The 13,357-nt window shown below is 39.0% G+C and overlaps 1 protein-coding gene across 5 annotated transcripts in view; it reads left to right on the top strand.

Moving 5' to 3' along the window:
* The window catches only part of NHSL1 (NHS like 1), a gene marked incomplete at its 5' end in the record, with an annotated part of 243,045 nt that overhangs the window by 216,471 nt on the left and 13,217 nt on the right, over positions 1-13,357 (top strand). For 3 of the 5 annotated variants that reach the window (XM_079716114.1, XM_079716115.1, XM_079716118.1), the window contains 2 exons: positions 6,831-7,020; positions 11,489-11,620. In XM_079716114.1, the coding sequence (XP_079572240.1) occupies positions 6,831-7,020; positions 11,489-11,620 (322 nt within the window). The remainder of the gene's footprint in view (positions 1-6,830; positions 7,021-11,488; positions 11,621-13,357) is intronic. The other 2 variants (XM_079716116.1, XM_079716117.1) reach the window with 1 other exon arrangement.

The raw sequence follows: 13,357 nt of genomic DNA, 5'->3' as shown, positions 1-13,357 counted from the left end.
TCTTCACTGATAAGAGATACTTAAATTGGAGGAGGACTTACTTAGAAGACCACAGAAGGACAGTAGCCTTACTCTGTGACTGCACATGGAGGAGGCTTGTATAAGGTGATGCTTCAGAGCACCGGTCCCGGGGCAGCTTTTCCACCTGTCCAAGCTGGTGGCCTTGGCAAATTGCTTCCCTCTGTGAGCTTCAGTTTCCTCAGCTGTGAAGAGTCGTAAACGACATGTTCTGGTTTTGCTCAGGACAGTCTGGTTTACAGCTGCTGTTCTGTGTGATTATTCAAAGCACCCCTTTCACTCTCAAAGGTGTTCTGGTTTTGATAATAAATTGCATGATTACCTCACCCACCTTGAGGATGATTGTGAGGTTGAAGTGAATTAATGTTTGTAGGATCCTTAAGCATGGTGCCTGGTGCATGGTATATGCTCAAATGATGATGACTAGTGTCTTATAAACTGTCTGGTTTTATGAAAATTGGCCACTCTTTCAGTCACTCTGAGTCTTTTATTCCACCCACATAGAATTTCCTACCTAAGGCAATGAATTTGAGAGGTTTCAGCAATTACTAAAAAATTTCTAATTGTGTCTTCACAGGTTATCTACGTGTAGAACTACCTATGGTTATACTGGTACTAACTTTATAATGATAGTAAAATACTTTAGAACTTTTTCAAAATTATATCTCATTTTCACAAGAACTCCCATGAAATAGGTACTTTAATAATTATTACTATCATTTGAACCATCTGGAAACTGAGACTCAGATATATGAAATTACTTTCCCAAGAAGATCACATAGCCAGAATGAGTCAGAGAGGACATGACCCAGGGCTTCTCACCTTATATTTCATTTCTTTTCATGGCACCATATTGGGGAAATAAAAGGGCAAGATTACTAAATTACCCAGTGCGTTCAGATTATGCCTGCCGTTGTCATTTTTCCTTCTATTATTATTATTATTATTTTTTTTTTTTTTTTTTGCGGTATGTGGGCCTCTCACTCTTGTGGCCTCTCCCGTTGCGGAGCACAGGCTCTGGACGCACAGGCTCAGCGGCCATGGCTCACGGGCCCAGCCACTCCGCGGCATGTGGGATCTTCCCGGACCAGGGCACGAACCCATGTCCCCTGCATTGGCAGGCAGACTCTCAACCACTGCACCACCAGGGAAGCCCTTTCCTTCTATTTTTGACTTGTCTGATGTTCATTCATTCATGCTATTGTTTTCAAAAACCATTTAAGTCCTGCTTGGTCTCAGTATATAGACAGGGCCCCTAGCCTAGGGTAACTTACCATCTAGAAAACATTTACGACGATTCTAGATACAGTCATTTCTCACTGGGTCTCTCTGGGTGAGTAGTTTCAGGAGGACACAGTGGAAGCACAGAGGAGTCTTGGCTGGTTCCTCATGTTCCCTGCTCTGCAGTTTGTGGCCCCTGTTACTCTGTACCTTTGCAGGCAGGGTGGGAAGATTGGGGTCTGTCATTTCCAGGCCTTTATGCTTTCAAACCGTGAGGCTGTCTCTCATAACTTGTTCCCGTTTCTCTTGCTACACACATCCCATTAAATTGGAATGGGCTGTATTCCTAGCTGCCCTCCATTCTAGACCAGGGCAGGACGGGGGGCAGGGGGGACAGACACACAGCATTCTCATTGTGTTGATCTCTGTATTCCCGGTATAGAGCCAAGCTCCTGGCACAAAGAAAAGCTCAGAGGCTGGGCTCGGTGCTGCCTGTGAGTCTACTTGATACTTGCTGCAACCGTGCAAGGTAGCTTGCATTGTGCACATGTCACAAATGCATCTTGGAGGGATTACACCACTTGCTTAAGATCACGTAGCTTTTAAACCCTGAAACAGAGTTCTCTCTCTCTTTTTAAAAAGAGCATTATGTGGTGTAATTTACATAAAATAAACTACACGTCTTTAAAGTATACAATTTAATAAGTTTTGACATATTTATACATATAGGACACCATCACCACAATCAAGGTAGTGAACACACCCTTCACCCCCAAAAGTGAACTAGGATGAAAACCCAAATCTGTGACTCCACAGCCCCTGTTTTCCCTGAAACAATGAGTGTATGTGGAATTGAGCCCTAGCTACAGCTCTTTCCTGCTAACTACTCTCTTAGGGGAGTTTTGAATTGTTGAGATAATAGGAAGAACATCTTTTTCAACCCATCATCCATCAGTAAAAGAGTGGATAAATAAATGTATTAGAATGGAATGTAGGCTTCAGTGAAATGGATTAACTATAGCTCACACAACAACACGGATATGTCTTCGAAACATAATGGTAAGTAAATAACACTACAAAGAGAATGGTACCATTTTTATAAAGTCAAGCAAGTCTAAATATGTAATTCAGACATATTTATGCACACACATAACAACAATTTAGGGAATGATAAATAACAGAATTCAGGAGAACGGTTACCTTGGGGGAAGCAGGGAAAAGTATGGGGTGGATGCGATTTTTGGTACTATTTTAAGTCATGAGTTGTGTAGTAGGGTCTTAAAATTTCATGTTATTTTGTATATATGATTTATTATAATAAAAGGTCATTAAAAGTAAGACATTACATTATCACTTTGAACATTTAGGTTCACTTAATATGTGATCGTTTAAATCCAAAATATTTTAATTCAGTACATGGTAAGAAAGTTTAGAGCCCATGATAAAGAGGCTAGGTTTGTGGTAATATACTGAGTAGGAGAGAAGGAACAATTGAAATTATTTAATAATGTGAATGTGGAAACCACCTCCTGGCCATCGTGGAGCTGCTGGATGGGCCATGAACTGTGCTTCTGTGTGGATCCCCCCAAACCACTACCCTTGGTTTTTGTTGTTGGGTCCAGGGCCCAGGAGGCCGGGGGGAGGAATCAGGAGAGAAGAGAGTGAAGTCAGGATCTCTTGTGTCTAAGTGTATTGACGGTGGAAGAAGCATATAACCAAAAAAGACTCCAAACATTTCGGCGCCTTATAAAACGATCTAGAATCTTTAAAAAGCAAGAGTTGACCCAAGAAGGATTTAATTCTGGAGAGAAAAACACCATGGACTAAGTAAGTGTCCTGTAAAAAGGACCGGAATGTATGTGGTTTTCCTCTTAAATGGTGCTCTATATAGTTTCATCTCTTCTATATCTATTTTTATGTAATAATTGCTAAATGAATGCTAACTTTAACTCTGGCTATAATTAGGTTTTCTAATTTTTAAAAGCATAGCAGATTAAAAAAAAAAAAGAAGCCTGGGTGGGCATATGTGTTTCATAGTCAAGCCCACTTTTTGGTAACTTGGCCATCTGCCAAAGAGACCATGTTTCAGGCCCCACCATCCATCTGGTGGGAGCTTGTCTGATTTCCAGACAGGACCTAGTAGTCTCTGAAATGCAGGACTTAACAGCATCCACAATTCACAAAACAACTGCTGGTATGGCAGGTGATCTCCCTTTGTAAATTAAGCAATTTGACACAAGAAATCGAGGTTTCTTATATTTCATTTGTGACTGTCCATTCCTTCCAGGATAAGGATATGGGGTGTTAATGAACATTACTGATCAATTTACAGTTTTTAAAACTGCATTTAAGTTCTGAAAGCAAGACCACTTTAAACTCAATATTTAAAAAAATAATTTACCCTGTACTGAGGGATCCCTTAACATGAAGCATGGTGACGCTATTTAAGTTATTCTGTTCTCAACACAGGGAGCTTGAGTTGCTGAAAACATACAGCTGGTAAATGACAGAGCCAGCATGCTGATACTTACTGTTTTTTACTCCAGAGTGTAGTGTTCCACCCACTACACCACACTGTTGACCTTACTCTAGCTTTTTTAAAGGTTTTGTTCTTATTCAGAGATATAAATGGAGATTTTATTTTTATTTTATTTATTTTTGGCTGTGTTGGGTCTTCATTGCTGCGCACAGGCTTTCTCTAGTTGCAGCGAGCGGGGGCTACTCTTCGTTGCGGTGCGCGGGCTTCTTGTTGCAGTGGCTTCTCTTGTTGTGGAGCATGGGCTGTAGGCACGCCGGCTTCAATAGTTGCAGCACGCGGGCTCAGTAGTTGTGGTTTGTGGGCCCTAGAGCGCGCGGGCTTCAGTAGTTGTTGCGCAAAGGCTTGGTTGCTCTCCGGCATGTGGGATCTTCCCGGACCAGGGATCGAACCCATGGCTTCTGCATTGGCAGGCGGATTCTTAACCACTGCACCACGAGGGAAGTCCGGAGATTTTAATTTTAGATAGAAAACCTAGTAATTTATTGCAAATATTGCCAAGTTGTTATTTTACACTGTTTGACAGCAGAAGCTTTGAGGGCACATGTGGGTTCTAATCCCAGTTGCCCACTTGTGAAGTTCCCAAAAGTGAAGTTGCTTTACTCCATTTCCTTATTTACAAAACAAGGCTAATGCTGTGAAGATTAAATGAGGTACCAATTCCTATAAAGCCTGTTACCCAGGGCAAGGCATTGAGCAATCAGTTACTAAATGGTGACCCCCTTTTTTAGCTAAAATTGTGAAATAGCTCTCTATGCAATTCTGATTTAAAGCCTTCTGAAACTTACATTCTCATGGGAGAGACAAACAAGGTGAATAACTAAAATATATGCATACTAAACTACTACATACTAAACTAAAATACCATGCATACATGGTGATATGTACTGAAGAGAAAAGAGAAAGCTGAGAAGGGGGATATAAAATATTGGGGAGGAGTTGAAATTTTAGGTAAGTGAACAGGTAAGACCTCAACAAGAAGGGGACTCTTGACTAAGCACCTGAAGAATAAGAAGGTGCTACCTGTGAGGATGTCTAAGGGAAGAGCAAGTGCGAAGGCCCTGAGGCAAGAGAGTGCTTGGTTTGTACAAGGAACTGGATGGAGGATGGTGAGGCTGGAGTAGAATAAATAAGGGATAGAATAGTAGAAGATGAGGTCAGAGGTAGCAGTGGGCCAGTTCATAGGTCATGTTGGGTCTTGTAGGTTATAGTAAGGATGCACAGGAGCAGCACGATCTGGCATATTTTATTTATTTATTTATTTTTAACATCTTTATTGGAGTATAATTGCTTTACAATGGTGTGTTAGTTTCTGCTGTATAACAAAGTGAATCAGCTGTACATATACATATATATATCTCCTCCCTCTTGCATCTCCCTCCCACCCTCCCTATCCCACCCCTCTAGGTGGTCACAAAGCCCTGAGCTGAGCTCTCTGTGCTATGCAGCTGCTTCCCACTAGCTATCTATTTTATGTTTGGTAGTGTAGATATGGATCTGACATATTTTAAAAGGATCCCTCTGGCTTCTGTGTTGAGCAGTATACTATTAAAGGGGCGGTGGGGCGAAGGGGAGGGTGGCCAACAAGGTCAGAGTATGGAGACCAGTTAAGAGGCTAAGGTAATCATCCAGAGCATTACAATATACTTTTTTTTTTTTTTTTTTTTGCGGTACGCGGGCCTCTCACTGTTGTGGCCTCTCCCGTTGCGGAGCACAGGTTCCCGATGCGTAGGCTCAGCGGCCATGGCTCACGGGCCTAGCCGCTCCGCGGCATGTGGGATCATCCCAGACTGGGGCACGAACCCGTGTCCCCTGCATCGGCAGGCGGACTCTCAACCACTGCGCCACCAGGGAAGCCCAACACATGCTTTTTAAAGATAGAAAAATCTTCACAAACATAATGTTAAATGAAAGAAATAAGTCACGAAACAGAAAATACAATATAATTTCCCTTAGAGAAAATTCAATTACAGGCAAATAAAGCCTGGGGTGTTAGGAGTCAGGATAGCAGTTACCCTTTTGGGGTGCTGTGTGGTTGAGGGGTGCTGAATTGACCTGGCTGCTAGTGTTCTAGGAATTCCCTTGGGAAGGTTTATTGACTTTTCATTTTTAAGGAAAACCTGTCTTAACTGCCTTAGGTGGTCGTTAGTTTAAATGCTTTTGACTTGAAGAGCAGTCCTTAAGCGTTTATTATGATTATAACCTGCCATTTCCCAACGAAAGTCAATTACCCTCTTTTGTTGTTATTGTTGCTGCTGTTCCTGAGACCGTCACATTTCTTTTGAGATCTTGGTGTTTTCTTGTCATAGAACCAGCTGCTGGAGCCATCTTGAAGTTCATCATAAAATGCTTTTGCCAAAACAACTTTCTTGCTTACACTTTTTAAGATGTTACAGGAGGAAAGGTGTTGACGAGGGCTCCCCAGTTAGCATGTTAATCTGTATAAAAACAGACACTGCTGGAAATGTTTTCACGGGACTTTGATAAGGCTCCAAGCAGGGCTTCAGTCAGCTTCTTATAATTTAACAATTTCACACTGATTTTTTTTCCCCATATAAGTGGTTTCCGAAGAGCACAGATAGTTGAGCAACAATAGCTCTGTCATTTCAAACTGTTCTTTGAGGTCAGAGCCTAAAGGAAATGAGATTGAGGCTAGAAATGACTTTGAGCAAAACGAAATTTTAATAAAAATAGAAACTGGTGGGCAAACCCATGATGTTTCTCTGGGCTTCTAATGTTAAACTAAATCCAAAGCTTTCTGATCAGAGTAAATATAGAAAAAAACAGGAAGAACTTAAAAAATTTTGTGGGTCAGCAAAACCTTTTGCAGTCCTCATGGCTTAGAGACTAAGGCCTCTGCACATCATATATATTATGGGTCATACTCAAGGTGATGAACACTTCTCTTGCAAACCGTTGCTTCTGTTCCTCAATGTGACCAATTTTTTTTTATGGCTTCTAATCAGTTAAAATTTTTTTTAAAGAAATGTATTTTTAAATGTTTCTGCCAGCATTTACACACACTGTGGCTTCCTCTCACTTTCTCCCCCTGCAGTATTCTGCCTCTTCGTCGGAAGAGGAAAGACTTTCTACCAGGAGACCTAAAACGCCAACCTCAAGTGACTTCTCTGACGTTAATACCCAGACCAACTGGACCAAATCACTTCCCTTGCCAACACCGGAAGAGAAGATGCGACAGCAGGCCCAAACAGTCCAGGCTGATGTAGTTCCTATTAACATAACTGGTATGCTTTGCTCTGCAGACAGGTTCCACATGTTCTGGGAGAATGACTATGGCTCTTTGTTTGTTATATGCTCTTAGCATGTCATTTGTACATCAAAGGTAAATAGCTGTGGTCTGACTTCCTGCTCTTTGTTTAATGAAGGGAATACTAAAACATATATATGTGTGTGCATGTCAAATATATATTAGATAAGAAGACTATGTCACCAAAGGTTGATGTCAAAGAACTCGGTGGTCCAGCCATTCTGCTGAAGTGTTTCTTTTAATCGATTTGCCTTCTAAAAATATTTTGGCTATATGGGAATATCTTCCAAATGTGATCTTGGGTAAGAAAAAATTAGGTTTACCTTCTAAAGGGCTATTTTAACTCATTTTTAGAAGTGAAGATATAACACTTTAGTGATATTTCTGAATGATTTGCTTACCTTCTTGTTTTCTCAAGTAGAAAAAGAGAAAACTTACTTGAAATAAAAATATCAAGTGAATTAATAATAACTATAAATATTTATATGTGTGTATATATATATATATATTTTTTTTTTTTTTTTTTTTTTTTTTTGCGGTACGCGGGCCTCTCACTGTTGTGGCCTCTCCCGTTGCGGAGCACAGGCTCTGGACGCCCAGGCTCAGCGGCCATGGCTCACGGGCCCAGCTGCTCCACGGCATGTGGGATCCTCCTGGACCGGGGCACGAACTCGTGTCCCCTGCATCGGCAGGCAGACTCTCAACCACTGCGCCACCAGGGAAGCCCCTATAAATATATTTTTTTAAAAAACTTAATAGGGTGGTAAAATTATATCTTGAGCTCCATAATTTGAATTCTATAACTGTCAAATAAAAATCCATTCCTTCTGAATTTAAAAATATCGTCTATGATAATTAAAGTGACAAGGTACATAAAGTTCAAAGACAGTATTTCACGAATGTAGAAGAACTGTTAAACGATATCAAAACTTTTCTACTTTATCACTTCCATAGCCTGCAGAGAAACTAGGTCAGTGGTTTGGGGAGTGTACAAAATACAAAATAGACACGTTAAGAGTTAGTAGTTTCAGCCATTAGACTATGTGTTCAAGAGAAATAGTTTACTGATAGTTATATTGATAATCAGTCCATACAAAGCCTGGCTTATAGGACCAGAACCTAAAAAAAAAATCAGGTGACCAATAAGGATAAGTTTTCATAAAAAAATTAGGATGAAAACCCATAGCACCCTTGCTATGTTTCTGAGGCAACTGCTCTTGACTACTGTTAGAAAGCTTTTTGCCATGGCATTGGTGGGACTAAAACCATTTTGTAAGGAACTGAAAACATTTTGATAGTTACTGAAGAATTTTTTAAAACCTTACAGGATGTTTAAAAATTACATTTAAAACTCTATTTTGAATTCCGGAGAAATTTAATAAATAAGTACCTGAATTATTTAAATTCCATGTGCATTTTCCCATATTTACTATACTTAAGCCTTGAGGGAATAACATGGCATTTTATTCCATTTTTTAAAAAAATAACATTGATTTTTCTGAGCGTGATGCTCATTCACCTAGATCATATTTTTTAAAGATATTTTTATACGTAGTTACATTTCAGAACAAAGTACGATGTTTATTGCTCAATGAAATACATGGGTGCATATTTTCTACAAGAAAATGCATTACATTATTTGATTAAGTGCAGCAGAAATGTAATTACATTATATATGATTAAATGCCTCAGAAATAATATTATAAGATAAGATTGTGCTATGAAATGTGACAGTCCTTAATGGAATTAGGGTAAAATGCATTATCGTGAAATTAGGAAATTTAAAACAGAGTAACTAGAGTTTCAGGAATAAAGAATAATTTGCAGTGAAATACATTGTCACAACAGCAGACACTGTCAGTCTCTTTGAACTTAATTCTCTCCTGTTTGGTGACTAAGTGGATATGAATTACATAGAGTTTGAAAGGAGGTCTTGAAAATGCCACACAGGAAAGGTGAATGACAATAAACAAATGAGCAGTATGAGTGAGGAAAAAATGCAGTTTAATTCTGAGTGGTTAACGTTTTTGGAAATGTAGAAAGCAAATACCTAATTACATATTTATTGATCCATTTTCTAGATCCGTGTGTTCACATATACACACATATTTCATAAAGAAGTAGTTTTTCTAATATTCTGGTATAAATAAGCATTAAATTTAAAATGTTTACTTTTAGTGGTTGAATTGACATAGGTTATACAACTTCCTGTTCTTTAAACGACATATTTCTAAAGCCCTAGAAGACTTCTGAAATAAAAATGTAGCTTCCTGTAGGGCATTGTCATGTGTTCATTTTTTTGGATGAACATTGACCTTCTATTTGGTTTGCAGGACAGTTCAGCAGAGGGAAGAATGCCAATCAATATATTATTTCAAATCCAGAGAGACGCTCGCCAGGCATAGAGGTAGAACATTAGCGCAATGATCTGCTGGCTTGAAAATCAATTTAATCCCTTTAGTCATAGTCCTGTGGGACTTGTCATGTTCTAAGAGTTGAGAAAAAAATGTTTAAAATAAAATGTACATACGAGTATGTCCCATAGTCGGCAATGTGGGATAACAACTCTTCCACCTGGAAGGTAAACAGAGTGGGTAAACATACTTAAGCACTTCTTACAAACTGCCTTTGTACTGATGTTCGAGCTAGCTAAATTGATCTCTAAGTAGTAACCATGACCAACTAATGCCATTTTTCAATGAAAGGGAATAATTAAATTCCTCTCAATTCAGTAGATATTTACTGAATAACTGCTTTGTATCAGGCATTGAGCTGAATGCCACAGGCGATGCTACAGTACATGATCATGGTCCCTACCCTCCAGAAATGTATAATCCAGCAGGGGAGACAGTCCTTTTAGGTCACGATTCAAGATGGAGTGTTGGCACCAGTAATGGTGTATGTCTTAGATGTTCATCTTCATGATTTGTTTCTTAATTTCTTTGGAGCTTGGGTGGTTTATCTTTGTTTTAGTTTAGGAAGCAAAACTGGAGACTAAATGCAGCTATCTGTTAATATTCTGTCCATTCTTAATGGCTTGATCCAAGAAAATGTTTTTCTTCTGCTTCAGGGCACTAGTGGACTAGTGAAGTCCTGACTTGTCCCTTACAAGCGCCATATATGCTCTTGTACATAGTGATCCATTTATCACAGTGATGGTACCTTCCGGCGTTTCAGAGTCTTCTCTAAGTCATTTCTGTTTTTCTCCATTAGGAACACAAGTGTGAGCATTTTCAAGTTTGCAAGCACTTACCTAAGTTTGTTGCTTTGTAGGTGAAATGTGTTTTGATCATTCAGATCTTTTATCCTCTGTTTTGACTAGAACCTTATTGGTTCTATTCACAGTTTATTCCCATTAAAATAGAAGATACATTGTTTACAACATACTCACTTTGAATGTGCGTCAATATTGCTAAAAAGAGTGAATAATTTTTATACTTTTCTTAAAACATAAAAGTATGTATTTTGTGTATGTATTTTTTTAATCTATTTTTGAGGAGAAGAACCATTTAACAAGGTCAATGCTATAACACTTTCTTTAATTAAACTGTTAAATTTAAGGCAGACCAATCAATAACTGATTGGTCTGCCTTAAATTTAAACTGATAAATTTAAAGCAGACCAATCAATAACTGATATGTTACTATTTTATGGTTTCCCATGGTGTGTTAATCACACAGCTTACACGCTAGAAAGAAAAAAAGTCCTGTGGATGTGGCATTCTGGGTTTGGTTTCAACATAACTGAAATGAATTTAGATCAACTTTAAAAAATGATTAAGAAACAGCAAGAAGCAAGTCAGCTTTAACAACAGCAGTGCTCCTGGGTCTCATTGTGATAAAAGTACTTTATCATTATAAGGCTTTTTCTTTTTCATTATCATTGTATCTCACACCATAGCAATTACCACAGTCTATCCAAATTATCAGCCTCCTTGATGGAAGAAAAAGCTCTTCATCCAAAATTCTTGATTAAGTTATTTGTTTCATCACATAGGACAAGACATTACATTGGTCTCTGGAGAGGACCAGATGAGTCAAACATATTCATCACTGGCACCACATACACACTGATGTTAAGCGTGATTTCAGTGACCAGAAGACCTTTGTAAAATACTTCCAAAATGATACGTTTTTTAAAGAACACAAAATCACTTTTCCAGTGCGTTACTCACCAGTTTGTATTTGCCACTCCAGCTCATTTGCAAATGAGCTCAAGGTGCTTCCTTTGGAAGGACACACACATGGACGTTGGAAAAGAGCCTTATGGTGCTAATGTGCTTTCCTTCCTTTTTTGCCCTTCAGCATTCCTTCATCATCGTATGACTGGCTAACATCATTATTAATACCTTCTTATCATTTTACAACAAGCTTCTGGAAGAAAGTGCATGGTGTCGGCTTGCTTGAAAATAACCTTGCTTTGCTTGTTCTACTGCTCTACATTAGGGGAGAATTTCGATCGCCAGGCCAGCCTTCGGCGGTCTCTAATTTACACAGACACTCTGGTAAGACGACCGAAGAAAGTCAAAAGGAGAAAGACTATTACAGGAGTCCCTGACAGCATACAGAAGGAGCTAGGTATGGCTCATCAGAACTGTATTCTGTTGCCCCTCATTGCTACTCACCATTCCTACGCTAACCTCGTCGGTGGTGCTTATGAAATCGATACATTCTGATAGCCTTTTGGTACCCCAGAGGGCCAGCTTCTTTCCTGAACGAAGCACTGGGTACAAATCTTAACATCCCATGCAGATGATTTATTCAATTTTGTTGAGAAGGTAAGAGGAAGAGCCTATATGAAAACTATTAATTGGGATGATAGAAATTTAAGTTATGTCATCATCTCTATGTACCTTGAACAGTGGGCATTCCCACAATAAAATTTACTTTCAATTTAGAGCTTAAGTCTTCATAAAACCAAAAACTTATTCTAGGACTTCAGATTATGAATAGAGACTTCATTAGTTGTACTGACAATATTGGTGGCATTTTGTCATCAGAGACAGTAGTATAGCATAATTAGTAAATACCAGTACAGTAGAAAATAGCCACTTATGTTGGCTAGTGCTTTATTGGTACTTCAGTGAAACAATTTCATAGCTTTTTGATTCAGTATTTTTCAACCTTTGATACAAAAATGAAAAAACCTTTCGGCTAGTGGAGAGGGTGATTTACTTCATTATTCACTCATCCATTTTGTTTCTGCTTATCTTTATATATGCTTTGGATAATCCTTTCCTTCTTTTCTTTCTATATTCACTTCCTCTCCCTGTTTTTTCATGGCCCATCAGGAATGTCTGCCAAGATAGCAGGGCTAAGAGCAGGGGCTTTGGTGCCAGGCTGCTTGGATTTAAATCCTATCTCTGCCAGTTACTTGCTGGGTGGCCTCAAGCTGGTTACTTCACCTCTCTGAGTCTACTTTTTCATTCAACACATGTGGCTGGTGATGTTACTAGAGGCTACCTCATAGGGTTGTTTGAGGATTTAATGAATTTATACAGATGAAGCACTTGGTGCCTGGTACTACTATAAACGTAATAGCTACAATTACAATTATTGTATTCAACTAAATACTACCTATCTTGAAACTTGCCTTTTTCTTTTTGGCCAACCTGTGGACTTCTTTCCTTATAATTACTTCACCTGGTCTTTTTACTTTTATTTGCTATTGAGGGCTATACTCTAGAAACTCCTAATCATGATTTCTGAACTTGCCTATTAGTCTTTTAATCAAAATGAGTTTATCCTAGCAATATTGGTATACGTTATGGCAGTTTGAGGTAGCATTTCAACTTCCAGGTGCCACAGACATCACTCCTGTGTGTTTTTTTCCTAACACCCTTGCCTAAATGCTTTGTATTAGGGAAGGAAGTCTCACTCTTCTTCACCCCACGTCTTCTCTCTTACTGCCATCCAATTCTACAGTATGTGGTCTCTGCCTTCCAGACTGTAACAACAATGGGACAAGAGTAGCGATGCTTTTCCTCTGCTCTAGGTAGCTCCAGTAACCCCGATGACATACGGGTGCTCATCTTATCCCATAACACAGGAGTTTAATCACAAACAGAGGCAAGATTGCATCCACAGGATTTATGAAAGTTGCTTCTGGTTCATGCCCTCACATCTGCCTCCTTTAGTGGGCCAGGGCTCCTGTATCCCATTCTTTCAGACTCTATTTTTCTCTCTCCTTTAGATAACAGCTAACTAATTTGAGAAAAAATAATATGTACTAGTATGTTCAGCAGATATTAATGAGCTAAGCTTTTACAGAGCTCAGGTAATATTTATATTTTAACTGATCTTCTAGGACATGAG

The sequence above is a fragment of the Hyperoodon ampullatus genome, assembly GCF_949752795.1.
Source record: "Hyperoodon ampullatus genome assembly, chromosome: 12".
Classification (NCBI taxonomy): domain Eukaryota; kingdom Metazoa; phylum Chordata; class Mammalia; order Artiodactyla; family Ziphiidae; genus Hyperoodon; species Hyperoodon ampullatus.
The sequence above is the reverse complement of the archived record's forward strand: the minus strand, read 5'-3'. Positions and strand labels throughout refer to the sequence as shown.